The 24,583-nt window shown below is 49.9% G+C and overlaps 4 protein-coding genes and 1 pseudogene across 6 annotated transcripts in view; 3 read left to right on the top strand and 2 right to left on the bottom strand.

Moving 5' to 3' along the window:
- The window catches only part of PSMD9 (proteasome 26S subunit, non-ATPase 9), a 405,206-nt gene that overhangs the window by 42,166 nt on the left and 338,457 nt on the right, over positions 1–24,583 (bottom strand). The window lies entirely within an intron of this gene.
- Positions 1–24,583, top strand: part of MORN3 (MORN repeat containing 3) — a 330,245-nt gene that overhangs the window by 105,167 nt on the left and 200,495 nt on the right. The window lies entirely within an intron of this gene.
- LOC126930677 (40S ribosomal protein S3a-like) overlaps positions 1–24,583 on the top strand; it is a 265,438-nt pseudogene that overhangs the window by 56,093 nt on the left and 184,762 nt on the right. The window lies entirely within an intron of this gene.
- The window catches only part of BCL7A (BAF chromatin remodeling complex subunit BCL7A), a 237,214-nt gene that overhangs the window by 189,306 nt on the left and 23,325 nt on the right, over positions 1–24,583 (bottom strand). The window lies entirely within an intron of this gene.
- The window catches only part of HPD (4-hydroxyphenylpyruvate dioxygenase), a 23,295-nt gene continuing 11,602 nt past the window's right edge, over positions 12,891–24,583 (top strand). Inside the window, exons 1-9 of the mRNA XM_050748075.1 lie at positions 12,891–13,063; positions 13,171–13,197; positions 14,056–14,118; positions 14,442–14,546; positions 15,262–15,304; positions 15,478–15,560; positions 17,024–17,113; positions 22,030–22,133; positions 22,742–22,819. Of these exons, the coding sequence (XP_050604032.1) occupies positions 13,061–13,063; positions 13,171–13,197; positions 14,056–14,118; positions 14,442–14,546; positions 15,262–15,304; positions 15,478–15,560; positions 17,024–17,113; positions 22,030–22,133; positions 22,742–22,819 (596 nt within the window). The 5' untranslated portion in view covers positions 12,891–13,060. The remainder of the gene's footprint in view (positions 13,064–13,170; positions 13,198–14,055; positions 14,119–14,441; positions 14,547–15,261; positions 15,305–15,477; positions 15,561–17,023; positions 17,114–22,029; positions 22,134–22,741; positions 22,820–24,583) is intronic.

Raw genomic sequence — 24,583 nt, 5'->3', positions numbered from 1 at the left:
ACCACATGGACAGAGCAGGGAAAGGATGGAGAAGGGAGATGCTGTTATGAGAGCAGGAGTGGATGCTGGAGAGACAATAAATTTTAGGCCAGGCATGGTGGCTCACGCCTGTAATCCCAATGCTTTGGGAGGCTGAGGCAGTTGGATCACTTGAGGTCAGTAGTTCAAGACAAGACTGGCTAATATGGTGAAACCCTGTCTCTACTAAAAATACAAAAGAAACCAGCTGGGCCTGGGGTGGGTTCCTGTTAGTCCCAGCTACTCAGGAGGCTGAGGCAGGAGAATCACTTGAACCTGGGAGGCGGAGATTGCAGTGGCCTGAGATTGCACCATTGCACTCCAGCCTGGGCGACAGAGCGAGACTCCATCTCAAAAACCAAAAAAGAGAGAAAAGAAAAGAAATCTCCAGGACACTCCTCAGTGCCCCTGGTGCCAGGCACAGAGGACATCCTACAGTCCACGCCAGACCCAGTGCTCCCTGGCTTGCACAGTTAGGACACTTAAGACTCAGGATGCCGGGAGTGGTCCAAGATTACACAGTCTTCAGAGCCCAGGGGTCCTATGTCCCGTGCCACCAACTCTCTGGTCCCTCCCAACCATCACTGGTGCCCAGTGATACAGCTTCCTGTCACCTCAAAGCTCAGACACATGGGCTCTGTACCTCAAGAGATAAAGACCAGCCCCACCTAAGTGGCCCTGCCCAGGAGCATCAGCCCTGATAACAAGACCAGCTGGGCACCCGGGCCAGCCTTCACCTGCTGTGGTCCCGGCTGCCCTTGCTTAGGAGAGCTGTGGAGCCTGGCAGGGGAGGGGTGAGGGTCTGTCCATGGACTTCTGCCTCTGAATCCTCACTGGTTCTGCCTGTTTGGGAGTCTCCAGTTGTAGATTCCAGGAAGCAGAGTACAAGGCCATTTTACTGCTTTTAGATGCATTTTTCTTTTTTTTTAATTGAGACAGGGTCTCACTCTGTCACCCAGGCTGGAGTGCAGTGGCATAATCACAGCTCACTGTAGCCTCAACCTCCTGGGCTCAATTGATTCACCCGCCTCAGCCTCCTGAACAGCTGGGACTACTGGTGTGTACCACCACACCTGGCTGATTTTTGGGGTTTTTTTGTAGAGATGGGTTTTGCCATGTTGCCCAGGGTCATGTCGAATTCCTAGGCTCAAGCGATCTGCCTGCCTTGGCGTCCCAAAGTGAGGTGATTACAGTGTAGATCGAATTTTTAAATGTAAAACTTCTTGGTTTATTTATCTTCCCCACACCTAATGGGGAATCACAAATAGGCCACTGGGCAATGGCACAGCAGCTCTGGGCAGCTGGGTTTCCAGCCCAGCTCTCTTCCCTATGCTCACCTAGAGCAGAGCAGGCTTAATGTTCTGATCATGTTGCATCTCTGCTATAAAACCTTCAATAGGCCAGGCGTGGTGGCTCGCACCTGTAATCCCAGCACTTTGGGAGAATGAGGCGGGTGAATCACCTGAGGTCAGGAGTTCATGACCAGCCTAACCAACCTGGAGAAACCCCATCTCTACTAAAAATACAAAATTAGCTGGGTGTGGTGGCACATGCCTGTAATCCCAGCTACTCAGGAGGCTGAGGCAGGAGAATCGCTTGAACCTGGGAGGCGGAGGTTGTGATGAGCTGAGATCGCGCCACTGCACTCCAGCCTGGGCAACAAGAGCGAAACTCTGTCTCAAAAAAAAAAAAAAAACCTTCAGTTGCTCCCTATTGTCTCAAAGATAAAATCTAAACCCCCTGACAATGAGACCACCCATCCTTGCCTTCTTTTTTTTTTTTTTTGAGACAGGGTCTCACTGTGTCACTCAGGCTGGAGTGCAGTGGCACGATCTCGGCTCACCGCAACCTCCACCTCCCGGTTTTCTGTAGACCCCATCTCTACAAAAAAGCAACAACAACAATCAGTCCACTTCTTAGGACACTAAAGCACAAGTGACTAAAGAACAGGTAGATACGTTGGACTTCATCAAAATTAAAAGCTGTCGCACTACAAATAATACCATTAAGAAAGTGAAGGCCAGGCATGGTGGCTCACGCCGGTAATCCCAGCACTTTGGGAGGCGTAGGTGGGTGGATCACTTGAGGTCAGGAGTTTGAGACCAGCCTGGGCAATATGGTGAAACCCTGTCTCTACTAAAAACACAAAAATTAGCTGGGCGTATTGGCAGGTGCCTGTAATCCCAGCTACTCAGGAGGCTGAGGCAGGAGAATCGCTTGAACCCAGGAGATGGAGGTTGCAGTGAGCCAAGAGCCACTGTACTAAAAAAAAAAAAAAAAAGTGAAAACTTACAAAATGGAAAAAAAAAACTTCCAAATATGTATTTCATAAGGGATTTATATCTAGAATATATTAAGAACTCTTTCCACGCCAGTGGCTCATGACTGTAATCCCAGCACTTTGGCGGGAGGATCCCCTGAGCCCAGGAGTTCAAGACAGGCCTGAGTAACATAGTGAGATCCCATGTCTACCAATAATTTTTGAGACGGAGCTTTACTCTTGTCACCCAGGCTGGAGTGCAATGGCACGATCTCGGCTCACTGCAACCTCTGCCTCCCAGGTTCAACCGATTCTCCTGCCTCAGTCTCCTGAGCAACTGGAATTATAGGCGTCTGCCACCATGTCCGGCTAATTTTTGTATTTTTAGTAGAGGCAGGGTTTCGCCATGTTGGCCAGGCTGGTCTCGAACTCCTGATCCCAAGTGATCCACCCGCCTCGGCCTCCCAAAGTGCTAGGATTACAGGCCTGAGCCACCACACCCACCAAAAAAATGTTCTTAATTGACTGGGCATAGTGGCACATGCCTGTAGTCCCAACTACTTGGGAGGCTGAGCTGGGAGGATTGCTGGAGCCAGGGAGGTTGAGGTTGTAGTGAAATATGATCATACCACTGCACTCGCACCCCAGCTGGCATGATAGGGTGAGAGCCTGCCTCAAAAGGAAGAAAACAAACAGAACTCTCATAGCTCAATAATAAAAAGACTGTAATTCTATTAAGAAATAGGCAAAGGGGCTGGGCATAGTGACTCACGCCTGTAATCCCAGACTTCAGGAGGCTGAGGCGGGTGGATCACTTGAGGCCAGGAGTTTGAGACCAGCCTGGCTAACATGGTGAAACTCTATGTCTAATAAAAATATAAAAATTAGCTAGGCATGGGGGTGCACGCCTGTAATCCCAGCCTACTCAGGAGGTTGAGGCAGGAGAATCGCTTGAACCTGGGAGGCAGAGGCTGCAGTGAGCCAAGATTGTGCCACTGTACTCCAGCTTGGGGGACAGAGCAAGACTCCATCTCAAAAAAAAAAAAAGAAAAAAAAGAAAAGACAAGAAAAAGAAATAGACCGGCAAAGGGCTGGGTGTGTTGACTCACACCTGTAACCCCAGCGCTTTGGGAGGCTGAGATGGGAGGATCACTCGAGGTCAGTGAGCTGAGATCGCACCACTACACTCTAACCTGGGTGACAGTGCAAGACTCCATCTCAAAAAACAAAACAAAACCAAAGAAAGATGAGGAAGTGTATTGCCCAGCTTCTGTTTTCTAACTCTTCACATTTGTATCCGTCCTGTAACCAAGACTCATTCTCCCTTGATTTATTAATAGACTGATTACAGAAAGCAAATAAGCAGTGTTGTTTGTTTGTTTGGGTTTTCATTTTTTTGGGAACAGGGTCTCGCTGTGTCATCCAGGCTGGAGTGCAGTGAAGTGATCATTGTAGCCTTGACCTCCTGAGCTCAAGTAATCCTCCTGCCTCAGCCTCTCGAAGTGCTGGAATTATACGCATGAGCCACCATGCCTGGCCAATGAGCAGTATTAAACTCTGGCACAAGCATACAATGAGACACTGCTCAGCAATAGAGAGAAACAAAGTTTGAGCGGGGCACTGTGGCTCACACCCATAATGCCAACATATTGGGAGGCCAAAGTGGGAGAATTTCTTGAGGCCAGGAGTTCAAGAGCAGCCTGACCAACATAGCAAAACCTTGACTCTACAAACAAACAAAAAACCAAAAATTCAGCCAGTGGGGTCGAGCGCCGTAGCTGACACCTGTAATCCCAGGGGTCCCTCCCTTTGGGAGGCTGAGGCAGGAGAACCACTTGAGGTCAGGGGTTCAAGACCAGCCCAGCCAACATGGCAAAACACTGTCTCTACTAAAAATACAAAAATTAGCCAGGCATGGTTGTGGGCACCTGTAATCCCAGTTACTCGGGAAGCTGAGGCAAGAGAATCACTTGAACATGGGAGGTGGAGGTTGCAGTGAGCCGAGATTGTGCTACTGCACTCTAGCCTGGGTGACAGAGTGAGACTCCGTCTGAAAAAACAAAATTTAGCCAGTCATGTTGGTGTGTGCCTGTAGTCCCACTGCACTCCAGCCTAGGTGACAGAATAAGTGAGACCTTGTCTAAAAATAGAGGAAAAGAAAAACAAGAAAATAGGCCGGGCGCGGTGGCTCAAGCCTGTAATCCCAGCACTTTGGGAGGCCGAGACGGGCGGATCACGAGGTCAGGAGATCGAGACCATCCTGGCTGACACGGTGAAACCCCGTCTCTACTAAAAAAATACAAAAAACTAGCCGGGCGAGGTGGCGGGCGCCTGTAATCCCAGCTACTCGGGAGGCTGAGGCAGGAGAATGGCGTGAACCCGGGAGGCGGAGCTTGTAGTGAGCTGAGATCCGGCCACTGCACTCCAGCCTGGGCGGCAGAGCGAGACTCCGTCTCAAAAAAAAAAAAAAAAAAAAAAAAAAAAAGAAAAGAAAGTCTGGATGCAAGCACCAACGTGGATGAATCTCAAAAAAAAATTTTTTTTTTTTCTTGAGACAGGGTCTCGCTCTGTCTCCCAGGCTGGAGTGCAGTGGCACAATCTTGGCTCACTGCAGCCTCCACATCCCAGGTTACAGTGATTCTCATGCGTCAGCCTCACGAGTCACTGGGACTACAGATGGACTACACCACGCCGAGCTAATTTTTGTATTTTTAGTAGAGACGGGGTTTTGCCATGTTGGCCAGGCTGGTTTTGAATTCCTGACCTCAGGTGATCTGCCCCCCTCAGCCTCCTAAAAGTGCTGGGATTATAGGCGTGAGCCACCGCACCCAGCCTCAAATGCATTTTGTTGGGTGAATGAAGCAAGACTGAAAAGGCTACATACTGCTTATTTGTTTATTTATTTATTTATTTATTTTTTTTTTTTTTGAGGTGAAGTCTCGCACTGCTGCCCAGGCTGGAGTGCAGTGGCACGATCTCCGCTCACTGCAAGCTCCGCCTCCCGGGTTCACACCACTCTCCTGCCTCAGCCTCCTGAGTAACTGGGACTACAGGCGCCCGCCACAATGCCCGGCTAATTTTTTTTTTTTTTTTTTGTATTTTTAATAGAGATGGGGTTTCACTGTGTTAGCCAGGATGGTCTCCATCTCCTGACCTCGTGATCCACTCGCCTCGGCCTCCCAAAGTGCTGGGATTACAGGCGTAAACCACCGCACAAGGCCTACTTGATTCATTTATATGATGTTCTAGAAAAGGCAAAGCTCTGGCCGGGCGCGGTGGCTCACGCCTGTAATCCCAGCACTTTGGGAGGCCGAGGCGGGCGGATCACAAGGTCAGGAGATCGAGACCACGGTGAAACCCCGTCTCTACTAAAAATACAAAAAATTAGCCGGGCGTGGTTGTGGGCGCCTGTAGTCCCAGCTACTCGGGAGGCTGAGGCAGGAGAATGGCGGGAACCCGGGAGGCGGAGCTTGCAGTGAGCCGAGATCGCGCCACTGCACTCCAGCCTGGGCGACAGAGCGAGACTCCGTCTAAAAAAAAAAAAAAAAAAAGAAAGAAAAGGCAAAGCTCTAGGGAAAGAAAATAGATCAGTGGTTGCCAGGGGTTGGGATGCAGGGGAATTGAGGACAAAGGTGCACAATGAGGGTGGATTCGTGGTGGTTACATTTTGGGGTAATGGAATTGTCCTGTATCTTGATTGAGGTCATAGTTATGCAACTGTATGTTTTCAAAATTCATAGAACGGTACACTAAAATACTCTTTTCAGTGTAGAGTTCTATGAATTTCACTCTGTGTAAGTTATAGCTCAACAAATAGAAGCCATATTTATAAAATTTTAAATCATTTAAATTATGGTGTAAAACATGTAAATAGACTTTGCTGCAGAACCAGAAAGGCCAACTAGATGTGCAGAGAAGCATGAAATAAACCCTGAAGTCACTAAACTTGGGGTGCTCCCAAAAGCAGAAGATTCCAAATGGCAAGGTTGCATTGGTTCTCTTTATTTAAACTCCATCAAATGGCTGAGAACCGTTGGCATGTTTTGTACTGTGGAAAATTCAAATAAACTGTAAGAACAAAATTAAAACCATCTGTAAACTGTGGGTTTTTTGTGTTTTTTTTTTTACACAAATGGTAACTTATATACACTGCTCCGTGCCTTTTTTTTTTTTTTTAATGTAACGTATCTTGGAGCTTTTTCCCATCACCATCTAGAACATCTAGAAAGTTTATTTATTCTTTTTATTCTTTTTTTTTTTTTTTTTTTTTTTTTTTTTTTTTTTTTGAGACAGTCTTGCTCTGTTACCTAGGCTGGAGTGCAGTGCTGTGATCTCGGCTCACTGCAACCTCCGCCTCCCAGGTTCAAGCGATTCTCCTGCCTCAGCCTCCTGAGTAGCTGGGACTACAGGCATGCTACCATGGTGGTAGCAGCATGTGTGACTAATTTTGGTTTTTTATTTTTAATAGAGGCGGGGGTTCACTATGTTGGCCAGGCTGGTCTTGATCTCCTGACCTCGTGATCCGCCCGCCTCGGCCTCCCAAAGTGCTAGGATTACAGGTGTGAGCCACCGTGCCTGGCCTTTTTTTTAAAACAGAGTCTCGCTGTGTTGCCCAGGCTGGAATGCAGTGGCTCGATCTAGGCTCACTGCAACCTCCACTTCTGGGGTTCAAGCAATTCGTGCCTCAGCCTCTCAAGTAGCTGGGAATACAAGCACCTGACACCGCGCCCGTCATCACGCCTGGCTATTCATTTTTTTAGTAGAGACAGGGTTTCACCATGTTGCCCAGGCTGGCCTTGAACTCCTGACCTCAGGTGATCCTCCCGCTTTGGCCACCTAAAGTGCTGGGATTACAGGCATGAGCCATCACACCCAGCCTCTTTATTCTTTTTACTAGTTAATGTTTTATTGTATTAAGCCAATCTCCTGTTGATGGATACTTAGATTAGTTTGTTTATAGCAATTTATTTATTTATTTATTTATTTATTTATTTATTTTTGAAAAAGATTGTCATGGCTGGGTACAGTGGCTCATGCTTGTAATCCCAGCAGTTTGGGAGGCCAAGGCGGACAGATCATGTGAGGTCAGGGTGTGAGACCAACCTGGCCAACATAACGAAACTCCATCTCTACTAAAAGTACAAATAGTCGGGTGTGGTGGCGGGCGCCTGTAATCCCAGTTACTTGGGAGGCTAAGGCAGGAGAATCTAACAAAAGCGAAACTCCGGCTCAAAGAAAGAAAGAAAGAGAGTGTCGCTGTGTCGCCCAGGTTAGAGTGCACTGGCATGATCTCGGCTCACTGCAGCCTCCGCCTCCCATGTTCAAGCGATACTTGTGCCTCAGCCTCCCGAGTAGCTGAAACTATGGGTGCCCGTCATCATGCCCAGCTAATTTTTGTATTTTTAGTACAGACTGGGTTTCACCACGTTGACCAGGCTAGTCTCGAACTCCTGACCTCAAGTGATCCACCCGCCTCAGCCTCCCAAAGTGCTGGGATTACAGGCATGAGCCAATATGCCCGGACGTTTATAATATTTTCTACCCTAAGCCATAGTAGATGAACCACTGGAAGTGATAATAGGCTTATAATTGAGGATAGGAATTCATGTGGGTTTTATCTATAACAGGAGTTCTTTTTTTTTTTTTTTTTTTTTTTTTTTTTTTTTAAATAATCAGGGCCTCCCTCTGTTGCCCAGGCTGGAGTACAATGGTGCAATCATAGCTCACTTCAGTCTTAAGCTCCTGGGCTCAAGAGATCTTCCCGACTTAGCCTCCTGAGTACCTGGGACTGCAGGCAAGCACCACTATAGCCGGCTACTTTTAAAATTTTTTGTAGAGACAGGGTCTCACTAGGTTGCCCAGGTTGGTCTCAAACCCCTGGCCTCAAGTGATCCTCCTGCCTCCGCCTCCCAAAGTGCTGGGATTACAGGTATGAGCCAATGTATCTGGCTTTAATAAGATTTTCTTTTCTTTCTTTCTTCTCTTTCTTTCTTTCTTTTCTTTTCTTTCTTTCTTTCTTTCTTTCTTTCTTTCTTTTTTTTTTTTTTTTTTTTTTGTATTTTTGGTAGAAACAGGGTTTCACTATGTTGGCCAGGCTGGTCTTGAACTCCTGATCTCAAATGATCTGCCTTGGTCTCCCAAAGTGCTGGGATTATAGGCATGAGCCACCACGCCCAGCCAAGGGACAAAAACCTTTTCGCAGAAAAACATTTTTATACAACTTAACCAGAAAGCTTCATTTCAGATTCAGGAAGTGGAAGGGGCAAAACCCTGAATTTTCACAAATTTCCAAAATGGGCTTATATAACTCTCCACCCTTTTCTTTTCTTTTTCTTTTAGAGACAGGGTCTCACTCTGTTGCTCAGGCTGAAGTGCAGTGGTGCGATTATAGCTCACTGTAACCTTGAACTCCTGGGCTCAAGGGACCCTCCCATCTCGGCCTCTTAAAGTGCTGGGATTACAGGTGTCTGCCATTGCTCTTGGTTCGCCACCAACCCTTTTCATTCTGATCACTTCTCTAGTGAGCTGCGTAGAAGAAATAATGCCTTTTGAGAGACAGTTGCATTTAACAGACAGCCTTACTAAGGCGAGTACATCAGGACAAAGATGCAGGAAGGACAATCAGGCTATTAGTCTGTTGTTGCAAATTGCAACAAATCGAGAAAGTCAGACACTGATCAACTGCAGTGAAACATTTGGTGGGTGATTTTGAGAGTCCCATCTGCAGGAGTGGGTGGAAGGATCACAGTCCCTGTTATGTATCCTCTCTCGGCTTGTTGCTTTGGGCAGGAATCACAAGTTAGGAAGGAATCAGCACTAGAAATGCAGAACTAGCCGGGCTCAGTAGCTCACGCCTATAATCCCAACACTTTGGGAGGCCAAGGCAGGAGGATCACCTGAGGCCAAGAGTTCGAGACCAGCCTCGCCAACATGGCAAATCCCTGTCTCTGCTAAAAAATACAAAAATTAGCTTGATGTGGTGGTGCATGCCTGTAGTCTTAACTACTTGGGAAGCTGAGGTGGGAGAATCACTTGAACCTGGGAGGCAGAGGTTGCAGTGAGCCAAGATCACACCATTGCACTCCAGCCTGGGCAACATTGCAAGACTGTCTAAAAAAAAAAAAAAAAAAAAAAAAATCTGGGTCTGGTGGCTTATGCCTATAATCCCAGCACTTTGTGAGGCCAAGGCGGGCAGATCACCTGAGGTCGGGAATTCGAGACCAGCCTGACCAACGTGGTGAAACCCCATCTCTACTAAAAATACAAAATTAGCCAGGCGTGGTGGCGCATGCCTGTAATCCCTGCTACTTGGGAGGCTGAGATAGGAGAATCGATTGAACCTGGGAGGTGGAGGTTGTAGTGAGCCAAGATCGCGCCATCGCACTCCAGCCTGGGCAACAAGAGCAAGACTCCGTCTCAAAAAAAAGAAAAAGAAAAAGAAATGCAGAGCTGAAGAGTAGTCCAATGTAAATGGTCCCATCAGAGAGGAACTCTCTCATCATGGACATCTGCAAGTGACCCAGACTGTCCAGCAGCATCCACGATGTTTGCACAGCGTATGTATGGCCCCAGGGAGGGATGTCTCTAATCTGCCAGGGTCCTAGAGTTAAAGTCCTGTCTTACCCAGTTTTTTAGTTCATGCTGAGACTGAAACAGCTCACAGCAGACAGCATCAGGTTTCAGCCTTTTTTTTTTTTTTTCCCCCTCTTTTTTTAAGACTGGGTCTCGCTCTGTCATCCAAGCTGGAGTGCAGTGGTGCCATCATAACTCACTGCAGCCTCGACCTCTTGGACTCAAGCAACTGTCCCATTGCAGAGCTTTCAGTTTGGGGTCAGGTTTGGGCAACTAGAATTTGTGAATTCAGGATTTTCTTCTGCGGTAGCTAAGAAGCCAAGAGGCTGTGTGTCTCGAGGCTAAGAGCGAAGCGAGGCTTTCTTAAGCCCTTTAAGTCTGTCAGTTTCAGAGCCCAGGTGGACTTCCGTAAAAAGATCCCCATCAGCTAGAAAATCATGACTCTAAGGGTCAGCTGTGTGGTTTCACAAGCGCTCATTAGCAACTAAAAACTGCTTTTTAAAACCCTGAAAGTGTGTCTCCATTTAGAGATTGCCTCTTTTTCATGTTTTTTTTTTTTCCCCAGAAGTTCTAATATTAGCAAACACTATAGTAAGAACCATCAGTTACTGAGACTTGTTCCATTTTACTTATTTATTTATTTATTTATTTAGCGACGGGGTCTCACTCTGTTGCCCAGCCTGGAGTGCAGTGGCACAATCTCGCATTGCAACCTCCATCTCCCAAGTTCAAGCAATTCTCCTGCCTCAGCCTCCCAAGTAGCTGGGACTACAGGTGCCTGCCACCATGCCCAGCTCATTTTTGTATTTTTAGTAGAGATGGGGTTTCACCATAATGGTCAGGCTGGTCTCGAACTCCTGACCTCAGGTGATCTGCCCACCTCAGCCTCCTAAAGTGCTAGGATTACAGGCGTGAACCACTGCACCCAGCCTAATTTTTGTATCTTTAGTAGAGACGGGGTTTCACCATATTGGCCGGGCTGGTCTTGGACACCTAATCTCAAGTGATCCTACCGCCTTGGCCTCCCAAAGTGCTGGGATTACAGGTGTGAGCCACTGGGCCCTGCCTTATTTATTTTTGATACAAGTTCTCACCCTGTTCCCCAGGCTGGAGTGCAGTGGCATGATCATAGCTCACTGCAGCCTTGAACTCCTGGACTCAAGTGATCCTCCCACCTCAGCCTCCTGAGTGGCTGGGGGCTACAGGTGCTCACCACCAGGCCCGGCTCGGTGAATGCTTTTCTGCACACTAGGATATTGTCAGGGACGGGTCCTATGAACCCATCTGATCAGTGAGCTTCTTGAGCAAGGCCTCTGGAATCCACCTCTGCATGGTTGGGCATAAAGAACAGAGACAGTCACACCTTGTCACCGAGCCCAGCTCGAACAGGGAGCATCGGGGAGGGGACTCCAGATACCAGGCTCTGCAGGCTCCCCTCCTTGCTCTCTGCCCACACATGGGAATGGCATCTAGGGGTGCACCCAGCATGGGACTGAGACCCACAGTGTTGGGGACAGAGTTCCTACCTCTGCCCCGCTGAGCCAGATGCCTACCAGCCTTTGCACCCCACTACTGTTGATGACGCATTTCCTTGAGTCAGTAAACATTGGCCTTTGTGCTTAGGATATAAGCCAGGGCAGGGTCCAGGAGTGGGGGTTGGAGCTGGCCACAGCAATCAAAGGGACAAGATGTTCCTGCTGGCCTGGAGGGGGTAGGCGGGCTACACAGAGCTCTTCTCCTCCATGGGAACCTTCTGGGCCTGTGAGCTCCACCCTGGGCCACCTCCACTCAAGTTTTTCCAGTTGGAAATGTATTTATTTATTATTACTACTATTTGAGATGGAGTCTCCCTCTGTCACCCAGGCTGGAGGGCAGTGGGGTGATCCCCACTCACTGCAATCTCTGCCTCCTGGGTTCAAGTGATCCTCCTGCCTCAGCCCCCTGAGTAGCTGGGACTACAGATGTGCACCACCACGTCCAGCTAATTTTTGTATTTTTAGTAGAGATGAGGTTTTACCATGTTGCCAGGCTAGTCTCAAACTCCTGGCCTCAAGTGATCCTCCCGCCTTGGCCTCCCAAAGTGCTGGGATTACAGGCGTGAGCCACCGTGCCTGGCCCCAATTGGAAATTTAGACTCAAGGAGCTGAGGTGGACACTGGGGGCCCACTGGGCAGGCCCAGGACAGGCAGAATAAGGAGATGGGAACACCTCGCCTGCCTTCTGAATGGCCCAGAAAATAGAGAAAAGGAGGGAGAAGTGCTCTGCACTGGTGCAATGAGATCCAACTTCAGAATCAAATAGGCCAGAGTTTGGGGCTCTGCTCTTACCAGTTCCATGACCTAGGAGACATGTGTTCACCTCTCCAGGCCTCAGTTTCCCCATCTGATGGGGATATCAATATCTCCCATTTGTATAGAGGGCAATCTAGCAATTTAAAATGTGGGTGCTGGCATTAGAATAGCCTGGTTCACGGTCCAGTTCTTCCCTGCCGTTTGCTAACCACATGGCCTAGGAATGTTCTCAGCTGTCCGGATGAATTATAACCAACACTGAGAGAGAGTGTCCCGTGTGCCAGGTCCTATTCCAAAGAGCATGCTTATCTCCTTTAATCCCCACCACACTATTCTTGCTCCTGTTTTACAAATGAGGCTGGGAGGGATATGGTGATTTTCCCAAGTCACACCATATGTAGCAGAGCCAGGATGCAAACCTTCTCCTACCGTGCCTCTAACAGCTATGGAATACAGCACTTTCATCCTGAATAGAAACCATACTTGCTTTGCAAACAGGACTTCGGGGCCAGTCTCCCAATTCCCCCTCAAATTTCCTCTAGGCAAGAGTTCTGGAGCCACCACTGCACTCCAGCCGACCTTGGCTTCTGAGCTTTGGATTCTGGGCGGTAATGGTCACGGTCCCAGTATCCTGGAAAAGCTTGCCCTTGGCTTCTGGCCCTGACTCTGCCTCCCACTGACTAGTGGACGTCACTCCCCCTTTCTGGGCCTGGCAACACCATCCTGTTCAATGAGGCTGCGGCTGGATCAGAGGCCCCCAGGCCCGGAACCTTCCAGGGCTGGGCTCAGCTCCCTACCCCATCCCCCAGGTATGCCAGGAGGCCTGGGCGGGACCTGCTTGGGGTTAAATACTCCAGCCCAGCACTCCCCAGGCCGCTAGTCCCAGTCTTCGCAGCAGGAAGTTTGACTAAGATCAATCATGGTAAGTGCCATGACTATCTCCCCTTGTGTGGGACATCTTCAGTAACACTTCCAGAAGCACCTTGTGTTGGAGCCTACAAGTCTCACTGTCCTTCTCTTTCTCCTTAGACGACTTACAGTGACAAAGGGGCAAAGGTAAGCAGGGGAAATGTGGGAAATGTAGGGGCCGGGGTCTAGAAGGGGGTTGGAGTGCAGGGAGACTGGGGTTTTATCAGCAGAAGAGGAAGGACTGGAGTGGATATGTGACATGCATGACTGCACACTCAGCTTTACCCCTGGGGCTCCCCCAGACTAAGCTGGACTCAACCTCACCCTCCTAACAAACTTGTATCCTGGCCAGGCATGGTGGCTCACGCCTGTAATCCCAGTGCTTTGGGAGGCCAAGGCAGGCGAATACTTGAGGTCAGGAGTTCGAGACCAGCCTGGTCAACATGAGGAAACCCCTGTCTCTACTAAAAATACAATAATATAGCCGGGCGTGGTAGCGCAACCCTGTAATCCCAGCTACTCGGGAGACTGAGGTGGGGGGATCACTTGAACCTGAGGATCGCTTGAACCCAGGAGGCGGAGGTTGCAGTGAGCCGAGATTGCACCACGGCACTCCAGTCCAGCCTGGGCAACAGAGCAAAACTTCATCTCAAAAACAAAAACAAAACTTATACCCCTTCTTAAATGACTGCCAGTCTCTTAATCCCATTTGGAAGTTCTTTCTAAGGTCTAACTTAAATCCGTATTGCTGCAACATAAGGCTATTTCCCTGTGTGAAACCGTGGCAGGCTTCCTGAGGGGGCTTCCCCATCCAAGACACCCAGGAGCTCAACTTCCACATGAAAAACCTCTTTTGAGGCTTGGCAAGGCTGCATGAGGTTCCACTGCTCCTGAGTTCTGTGGTTGAGGCTGGGATAAGGAGGGTGGCTAGGGGACATTACTCTACCCGCACTTTTCTAGACTCACTTTCAGGGACTCAACCTCACCTCTTCTCTCCTTCTGCAGCCTGAGAGAGGCCGATTCCTCCACTTCCACTCTGTGACCTTCTGGGTTGGCAACGCCAAGCAGGTAGAAGCCGGGGCAAGGTACTGGAGTGAGCAGAGAGGAGGGCAGAGGGCCACCTGACAAGGGCAGGCCTCCAGCAGGTCTGTGATTGGCCCTTGGGAGGGAGGATCAGGCCAGGGGTGGGCCAGATGCTCTGAATCCTAATTACACCAGCTCGAAAGTTATCTGTCAGCAAAATGTGCAGGCAGCAGTCTTTCTTCCCAGGAGGGTCTCTGCACCTGAGGCAATAGGGCCGGCAGGCTGAGGGGGGCCAGGGGCTCTCTTCTGGAAGTCCCCCAGGCTGGCCCCTTGACCCTCATGAACCCTGCTGCAACCCTGTGATTCAGGCCGCGTCATTCTACTGCAGCAAGATGGGCTTTGAACCTCTAGCCTACAGGGGCCTGGAGACCGGCTCCCGGGAGGTGGTCAGCCATGTAATCAAACAAGGGAAGGTGAGTTGCCACCCCCAGGACAGCCCCCAACCCCTGCCTGGCCAACATGGTGAAACCCCATCTCTACTAAAAATACAAAAATTAGCTGGGCACGATGGTGGCCGCCTGTAATCCCAGCTACTCGGGAGGCTGAGGCAGGCAAATCGCTTGAACCCGGGAGGCAGAGCTTACAGTGAGCCAACATCGTGCCACTGCACTCCAGCCTGGGCGACAGAGCGAGACTCCATCTCAAAAACAAAACCAACACCAAAAACAAACAAACAAAAAACCCCAACAACAACAGCAAAAAACATATAATTCAGCTCCCACCGACCCCCCTGCTGGCACCTTTGTACAGCCATGCAACAGGGTCCCTCCTAGTTTCATTTCCTCCTCAGCCTGGCCCAACACTGACCCCACAGGTGCTCAGAAAACCTGGGCTATCAGAGGAGGAATTTTAAGTAGTGCCTTGACTGATGGGGTCCCTGGAGTTCTCTCCCCAAGACAGACCTGACCTGGCAGCTCCTCTGAGGATCCAGAGGGGGTCTGGCATGGCTGCAAGCCCCATCCCTCAGGACCAGTGTGGGAAACTAAGGCAGAGAAGGATCTAGAACCCAGGTCCAGGAGTCCTTTTGCTCCATCAGGGGTGTCTTGGGTCAGCAGGGAGGGGCTGATGGGTGCACCTCCCCATGCCCCCCTTAACCACTAGCCACAACCCCTTCTCCTTGTGTTTTAGATTGTGTTTGTCCTCTCCTCAGCACTCAACCCCTGGAACAAAGGTGAGTGAGGTGCCCGGGGAGGGTGGACTTGTGGCTCTGTGGGTGGGGTCCGGGTTTGGGGAGGGTAGATGCATGGCTCCATGGGTGGGCTCTGGGTTCAGGGCCTGGATGGAGACTGAAAGCCAGGTGAGGGGACCTAGACTCCAGTGCCATCCCCTCCCTGCCGGCCATAGAGATGGGGGATCACCTGGTGAAACACGGCGATGGAGTGAAGGACATCGCGTTTGAGGTGGAAGATTGTGACTACATCGTGCAGGTGAGAATGCACCTGGACACACTGGGAGACGAAGGCCTCCGTCTGCCATGGGGACCCCATTGGTCAGGGCTGGAAGGACACTGCTGCATCACAGTGACAAGCCCAGATGCTAGTGTGACACACACCTGGGCTCGGGGGGTGCCCTGTCCTCTCCTGTGTGTCCTCACTTTCTCTGAGCCTCAGTTTCCACAGCTGCCAGATGGGGCTAACCACAGCTGGGTTGTCAAAGGAGGAAATTCGATCAGAATCACCATTTCCTTTTTTTTTTTTTTTTTTTTTTTTTTTTTAATGAGACGGGGTTTTGCTCTTGTTGCCCAGGCTGGAGTGCAATGGCATGATCTTGGTTCACCGCAACCTCCACCTCCCGGATTCAAGCAATTCTCCTGCCTCAGCCTCCTGAGTAGCTAGGATTACAGGCATGTGCTACCACGCCCAGCTAATTATGTATTTTTAGTAGAGACAGGATTTCTCCATGTTGGTCAGGCTGGTCATTTCCTTTTTTTTTTCTTTTTTCTTTTTCTTTTTCTTTTTCTTTTTTTGCGTCAGAGTCTTGCTCTGTCACCCAGGCCGGAGAGCAGTGGTGCGATCTTGGCTCACTGCAACCTCCACCTCCTGGATTCAAGTGATTTTCCTGCCTCAGCCTCCCCAGTAGCTGGGATTACAGGCGCGCGCCTCCACGCCCAGCTAATTTTTGTATTTTTAGTAGAGATGGAGTTTCGCCATATTGGCCAGGCTGGTATTGAACTCCTGACCTCAAGTGATCTGCCCACCTTGGCCTCCTAAAGTGCTAGGATTACAGGCGTGAGCCATTTTGCCTGACCTCAGAATTACCATTTCTTGAGCACAACTCTAAACAAAACACTGTACCCAAGAGGCAGCCTAGAGATTCAGAGTGTGCATTCCAGAGCCAGGCTGTCCAGGTCTGAATCTTAGCTGTGTGACTTCAGGCAAGTGACTTAATGTCTCTGTGCTTCAACGTCCTCACCTAGAGAATGGAGATGATAATACTACTTTTTCATAACGCTGCTGCGAGGATGAACAAGGTTAGAATCTGGAACAGAGCCTGGTGCATGATATAAGCACTGTCAGGCAGTACAGTTTTGCTAAATAAATGCATGAATCATCTTCTTATTCTCATCCAACCATTCTTTTACAGATGGTGAAACTGAGGACTAGAGAGGGGGAATGATCACAGGGGGAGTTAGCAGAGGCAGGACAGACACCCATCCTTACCTAGTTTGTCTCCCATAGCCCCAACTCTGGGCCTGGGCCTCAGTTTCCCTTCTTGCCAAACGAGCATGAGTATTGGGGGTAATGAGTGAAGCTGCCTGGGGTTCCTACCTGGGGCTGGAGAAACTGGAGGGGCCTGCAGGACCACACAGAGGCCTCCTGGCAGGAGCAGCAGGCAAGGGTTCTGGAAGTCTCCGGCCCTCACCACTTCCCCAATCCCATCTTCTCTGCAGAAAGCACGAGAACAGGGCGCCAAAATCGTGCGGGAGCCCTGGGTAGAGCAAGACAAGTTCGGGAAGGTGAAGTTTGCTGTGCTGCAGACGGTGAGTTGCCTTTGGTGGCCCCACCCCTCCTGCTGTCGGCACCACTGAGATGCCAGGAGCCCCGCAGCTGACTCCATCAAACCATCCCACCCATGGGCCTCGGAGCACAGACATTGTCCCTCAAGTCTGTCCCGCATAATGCCTGGCCCAGTGTACAGGGGCTGTAGGAGCCACCAGCCACTCCTCCCAGGCTTCCCTTCCTCCCAGGGTGGGAGGATGACAGCAAGGGGGTGAAGGCAGGGGCTCTGAAGAAGGGAGAAGGATGGGGTCTGAGGACATGAGATCCCACACGAGCTGTGTGACGTTGGGCATATTACTGTACCTCTCTATGACTCTGTTTAAATGAGCAAGGACTGGAACTGGAACGCTTATGTGATCTGGGACATGCGCTCAACTTTCCTGTGCCTCCACAGAATCTTTTTTTGTTTTCCTCAAAATTTTTTTTTTTTTTTTTTTTTTTAAAGGCGGAGCCTCGCTCTGTCACCCAGGCTGGAGTGCAGTGGCGTGATCTCGGCTCACTGCAACTTCCGCCTCCCAGGTTCAAGCGATTCTCCTGCCTCAGTCTCCCGAGTAGCTGGGACCACAGGTGCCCGCCACCACGCCCGGCTAATTTTTTCTTTTTTGTATTTTTAGTAGAGACGGGGTTTCACCGTGTTAGCCAGGATGGTCTCAATCTCCTGACCTGGTGATCCGCCTGCCTCAGCCTCCCAAAGTGCTGGGATTACAGGCATGAACCACTGCGCCCGGCCTTTTATTTTTCTTTTTTCAGATGGAGTCTCACTCTGTTGCCCAGGCTGGAGTGCAGTCACGTGATCTCAGCTCACTGCACTGCCCTCTGCCTCCTGGGCTCAAGTGATTCTCCTGTCTCAGCCTCCCGGGGATTACAGGCGTCTGCCACCACACCAGGCTAATTTTTGTGTTTTTAGTAAACACAGGGTTTCGCCATGTTGTCCAGACTGGTCTCAAACTCTTGACTTCAAGTGATCCTCCTGCCTCAGCCTCCCAAAGTGCTGGGATTACAGGCATGAGCCACCGTGCCCGGCTGTTTTCTTTGATTTCTTTTTTTTTTTTTTTTTTTTTTTTTTTTTTTTTTTTTTTGAGACGGAGTCTCACTCTGTCGGGAGTGCAGTGTCACGATCTTGGCTCACTGCAAGCACCCACTGCCCTCAGGGTTCACGCCATTCTCCTGCATCTGCCTCCCGAGCAGCTGGGACTACAGGCGCCTGCCACCATGCCCGGCTAATTTTTTGTATTTTTAGTAGAGGTTTCACCGTTTTGGCCAGGATGGTCTCAATCTCCTGACCTCATGATCCGCCCGCCTTGGTCTCCCAAAGTGCTGGGATTATAGGTGTGAGCCACCACACCCGGCCTCTTCAACTTTTATTATAGGTTCTGGGGTACATGTGCTGGATGTTCAGGTTTGTTACATAGGTAAACGTGTGCATGGTGGTTTGCTACACAGATCATCCCATCACCTGGGTATTAAGCCCAGCATCCATTAGCTACTCTTCTTGGTGTGCTCCCTCCCCGACCTCCCGCCTCTGACAGTGTCTTTTGTTCCCGTGATGTGTCCATGTTTTCTCATTGCTTAGCTCCCACTTCTAAGTGAGAACATGCAGTGTTTGGTTTTCTGTTCCTGTGTTAGTTTGCTGAGGATAACGGTTTCCAGCTCCACCCATGTCCCTGCAAAGGACATGATCTCGTTCCTTTTCATGGCTGCAAACCTCAGTATCTTCAGCTATGACTCCTCATAGGGTCATCGTAAGGATCCAAGGAGCCACCGTGCCAAGCTGTTTTCTTCAATTTTTTTCTTTTTTTGGGGTGCAGTGGCTCACGCCCATAATCCCAGCACTGTAGGAGGCTGAGGTGGGCGAATCTCTTGAGGTCAGGAGTTAGCCTGGCCAACATGGTGAAACCCCACCTCTACTAAAAAAAAATACAAAAATTAGCCAGCCGTGGTGGTGTGCACCTGTAGTCCCAGCCACTTGGGAGGCTGAGGTGGGAGAATCGCTTGAACCCAGGAGGCAGAGGTTGCAGTGAGCCGAGATTGCACTGCTGCACTCCAGCCTGGGTGACAGAATAACACTCTGTCTCAAAAAAAAAAAAAAAAAAAAAAAAAAAGGATCCAATGAGGTCGTTTGTGTATAGCACCTAGAACAGTGCCTAGCACGTTAGACACTCAGCAAAGACGACCAATTCTGTTTAGCACCTGTGTTTCCTTTTTTTTTGAGACGGAGTCTCACTCTGTCGCCCAGGCTGGAGTGCAGTGGTGCGATCTCGGCTTACTGCAAGCTCCACCTCCCGGGTGCAGGCCATTCTCCTGCTTCAGCCTCCCAAGCCGCTGAGACTACAGGCGCCCGCCACCATGCCCGGATAATTTTTGTATTTGTAGTAGAGACGGGGTTTCACCATGTTGGCCAGGATGGTCTCGATCTCCGGACCTCGTGATCTGCCTGCCTCGGCCTCCCAAAGTGCTGGGATTATAGGCGTGAGCCACCACGCCTGGCCAGCACCTGTGTTACTGTAATACAGAGACAATTGTAGCTCTTACCTCCTCCAGATTAAATTCAACATAAAGGGCTAGGCACAGTGGCTCACACCTATAATCCCAGCAGTTTGGGAGACTGAGGCAGGAGGATCACTTGAGGCCAGGAGTTCGAGACCAGCCTGGGCAAGATAGGGAGACCCTATCTCTACAAAAATTAAAAATACAAATAAAAAATAAATAGGCCAGGTGCAGTGGCTCACACCTGTAATCTCAGCAATTTGGGAAGCCAAGGCAGGAGCACTGCTTGAGCCCAGGAATTTGAAACCAGCCTGGACAACAAAGTGAGACCCCATCTCTACAAAACATTAAAAATTGGCCAGGCATGATGGAGCATGCCTGTGGTCCCAGCTACATGGGAGGCTGAGGTGGGAGGATTGCTTGAGTCCAGGAGATGCAGGCTGCAGTGAGCCATGATCACACCACTGCACTCCAGCCTGGTTGACAGTGAGACTCTGTCTCAAAAATAAATAAATAAAAAAAATTTTTTAAAGTTAAAAATAAAATTAAACATAAAAATGGTTAAAGTATGCCTGTAATCCCAGCACTTTGTGAGGCTGAGGCAGGTGGATCACCTGAGGTCAGGAGTTTGAGACCAGCCTGGCCAATGTGTCAAAACCCTGTCTCTACTAAATATACAAAAATTAGCTGGGCATGGCAGGTGCCTGTAATCCCAGCTACTTGAGAGGCTGAGGCAGAAGAATCACTTGAAGCCGGGAGACAGAGGTTGCGGTGAGCCAAGGTTGTGCCACTGTACTCCAGCCTGGGCGACAGAGCAAGACTCCGTCTCAAATAAATAAATAAAAATAAATAAAAATAAAAAAGTTTTAAAAATTAAACATAAAAATGGTTAGAGTGTGCCTGTAATCCCAGCACTTTGGGAGGCCAAGGTGAGTGGATCACTTGAGGTCAGGAGCTCAAGAACAGCCTGGCCAACATGATAAAACCCCATCTCTAGTAAAACAACACTAAAAGTAGCCAGGTGTGGGGCTGGGCGCAGTGGCTCACGCCTGTAATCCCAGCACTTTGGGAGGCCGACATGGGCGGATCACCTGAGGTTGGGAGTTCGAGACCAGCCTGACCAACATGGAGAAACCCCGTCTCTACTAAAAATACAAAGTTAGCTGGACGTGGTGGCACATGCCTGTAATCCCAGCTACTTGGGAGGCTGAGGCAGAAGAATCACTTGAACCCGGGAGGCGGAGGTTGCGGTGAGCCAAGATCGCACCATTGCACTCTAGCCTGGGCAACAAGAGCAGAACTCTGTCTTAAAAAAAAAAAAAAAAAAAAAAAAAAAATTAGCCGGGTGTGGTGGCACACGCTTGTAGTCCCAGCTATTTGGGAGGCTGAGGCAGGAGAATCTCTTGAACCCAGGAGGAGGAGGCTGCAGTGAGCCAAGATCATGCCACTGCACTCCAGCCTGTGCAACAAGCAAGACTCCGTCTCAAAAAAAAAGCCTGGGTGCAGTGGCTCACGCCTGTAATCCCAGCACTTCGGGAGGTTGAGGTGGGCCCGGCATGGTGGTGCACGCCTATAATCCCAGCTACTCAGGAGTCGGGGCAGGAGCATCACTTGAACCTGGGAGATGGAGGTTGCAGTGAGCTGAGATCATGCCAAGGCACTCCAGCCTGAGTGACAGAGAGAGACTCTGCCTTAAAAAAAAAAAAAAAAAAAAAAAAAAAAAAAAGGTGGCTAAAGTGACTGACAGAGCTCTTCAGTATAATATTTTTGTTTTTTTGTTTTTCGAGACAGAGTCTCACTCTGTCGCCCAGGCTGAAGTGCAGTGGCATGATCTCCGCTCACTGCAAGCTCCGCCTCCCGGGTTTACGCCATTCTCCTGTCTCAGCCGCCTAACTGGGACTACAGGCACCCGCCACCACGCCCGGCTAATTTTTTGTATTTTTAGTAGAGATGGGGTTTCATCGTGTTTACCAGGATGGTCTCGATCTCCTGACCTCGTGATCCACCCGCCTCCACCTCCCAAAGTGCTGGGATTACAGGCGTGAGCCACCGCGCCCGGCCACTCTTCAGTATAATTTAATCCAGTGCCCTCCTGCGTTCTTCATCTAGTTGACCTACTGAAATAAATGAAGTAGGTGCTTCATTGAGCACCTCCCCTGTGCCAGGCACTGAGCTTGGTGCTGGGTACACCACGATGAGCAAAACAGTGTCCCTGCCCTCACAGAAACTCTCAAACAAGTGATAGATTGCAGTTTGTTTCAGAAAGGAGAAGTGACTTGCCCAAGATCATGCATCTGGTTAGGGTCAGATACGGGTTGGAACCCAGGGCTACGTTAGCGCTATGAAATGTGCTCTGTCCTTGGCGGGGATGGGTGCCCAGGGGCCGAGCCAGGCTGTTTTCCACCCGTAGTATGGGGACACCACACACACCCTGGTGGAGAAGATGAACTACACCGGCCAATTCTTGCCTGGATATGAGGCCCCAGTGTTCATGGACCCCCTACTTCCTAAACTGTGAGTGTCTCTCAGGGCAGAGGTGGGTGGAAAGCCCTGAGGTACTGTGAAAAGTAATGCCCCTTCCTCCATGTCCACTGTGCATATGTGTTGGGGCAGAATGGAGTCCACTAGGAAATTCCTGGAAGTCCTTGGGGGTGCTTGAAGAGGTGGCATAGAGGCTGAGACCATGGCCTCTGCAACCAAACTTCCCGGGTTCAAATCCCAACTCTGTTACTTCACAGCCATTTCGCCCTGGGCAAGTCGCTTCATCTCTCTAGACCTCAGTTTCTTCATCTGTAAAATGGGGACCGTAATAGTATACGAGTTGACAAAATAAAATGTCCAGCCCATAGTAAATGCTACATAAGTGTGAGGCTGGGCGCGGTGGCTCACACGTGTAATCCCAGCACTTTGGGAGTCTGAAGCAGGAGGTTCACTTGAGCTCCAGAGTTTTAGACCAACCTGGGCAATGAAAGAATCTGTCTTTGTGTAGAGACTCCATCTCTACCAAAAAATAAAACTCCGAAAACAGAAGTGTGAGCTATTATTATTATTGAGGGGTCATGGAGAAGGGAGCAATCTGGGGGGTAGCCACCCTTCTCACCCCCATTTTCTTCCTTTCCCAGGCCCAAATGCAGTCTCGAGATTATCGACCACATTGTGGGAAACCAGCCTGATCAGGAGATGGTGTCCGCCTCCGAATGGTGAGACCCTGGCCCTCTCCCTCTGCGTGAAGATGACGGGTCCCCATGGTGGACTGGCCCACTCCCTGGTCCTTGCAGTAAAGTGGAAAATACAACTGGGTGCAGTGGCTCACAACTGTAACCCCAGCATTCTAGGAAGCCGAGGTGGGAGGAGCACTTGAGGTCGGGAGTTCAACACCAGCCTGACCAATATGGAGAAACTCTGTCTCTACTAAAAATACAAAAACTCGGTGGGCGAGGTGGCGGGCGCCTGTAATTCCAGTTACTCAAGAGGCTGAGGCAGGAGAATTGCTTGAACCCTGGAGGTGGAAGTTGGGCAACAGAGCGAGACTCCACCCTGGGCAACAGAGAAAGACTGTGTCTCCAAAAAATAAATGAATAAAATAAAATAGACTGGGCACAGTGGCTCACGCCTGTAATCCCAGCACTTTGGGAGGCCGAGGCGGGTGGATCACCTGAGGTCAGGAGTTCAAGACCAGCCTGACCAACATGGTGAAACCCCATCTCTACTAAAAATACAAAAATTAGCTGGATGTGGTGGTGTGTGCCTGTAGTCCCAGCTACTTGGGAAGCTGAGACAGGAGAATTGCTTGAACCAGGGAGGTGGAGGTTGCAGTGAGCTGGATTACACCACTGCACTCCAGCCTGGGTGAGAGAGCGAGACTTTATCTAAACATAAATAATAATACTAATAATAAAATAAAGTAAAATAAAATGGAAGTGGAAAATACAGCACAAAATGATGGGAGTTAGCCTGAGGCCACTGATGCATTTGTTCACTATGAAACTGTCAACATGGAGACCAGTGGACTTGAGGCCCAAAGCAACCCACAGGCCCTCCCTGAGGAACCCTGGGGGCATCACAGTCCATGGAGGCTTGGAGGAAGACTGCCACAACCCAGAGGAAAAAGCAAGGGCCTTTTTCTCTCTTTTTTTTTTTTTTTTTTTTTTTTTGAGACGGAGTCTCGCTCTGTCGCCCAGGCTGGAGTGCAGTGGCGCGATCTCGGCTCACTGCAAGCTCCGCCTCCCGGGTTCATGCCATTCTCCTGCCTCAGCCTCCCGAGTAGCTGGGACTACAGGCGCCCACAACCGCGCCCGGCTAATTTTTTGTATTTTTAGTAGAGACGGGGTTTCACCGTGGTCTCGATCTCCTGACCTTGTGATCCGCCCGCCTCGGCCTCCCAAAGTGCTGGGATTACAGGCGTGAGCCACCGCGCCCGGCCTGCAAGGGCCTTTTTCTCAAAACACTGTACTTCCATTTGTGGCAGCCTTGCCATCCTGTATGTATTTCGTTCCAAGACACTTCCACTTGAAGGAAAAGTATCATCATAAGGGCACAAATCTAGGCTGGGCGTGGTGGCCCATATTTGGAATCATAGCACTTTGGAGGCCCAGGCAGGTGGATGGCTTGAACCCAGGAGTTCAACACTAGCCTGGGCAACATAGTGAGACTCCATCTCTACAAAAAATATGGCTGGGCACAGTGGCTCATGCCTGTAATCCCCGTACTTTGCGAGGCTGAGGCAGGTGGATCACCTGAGGTTAGGAGTTCGAGAGCAGCCTGACCAACACAGTGAAACCCTGTCTCTGCTAAATACAAAGAATTAGTTGGGCATGGTGGTGCATGCCTGTAATCCCAGCTACTTGGGAGGCTGAGGCAGGAGAATCGCTTGGAACCAGGAGGTGGCAGTTGCAGCGAGCCAAGATTGCATCACTACATTCCAGCCTGGGTGACAAGAGCGAAACTCTGTCTCAAAAAATAAA

This window comes from Macaca thibetana, chromosome 11 (assembly GCF_024542745.1).
Source record: "Macaca thibetana thibetana isolate TM-01 chromosome 11, ASM2454274v1, whole genome shotgun sequence".
Taxonomy (NCBI): Eukaryota; Metazoa; Chordata; class Mammalia; order Primates; family Cercopithecidae; genus Macaca; species Macaca thibetana.
The sequence above is the reverse complement of the archived record's forward strand: the minus strand, read 5'-3'. Positions and strand labels throughout refer to the sequence as shown.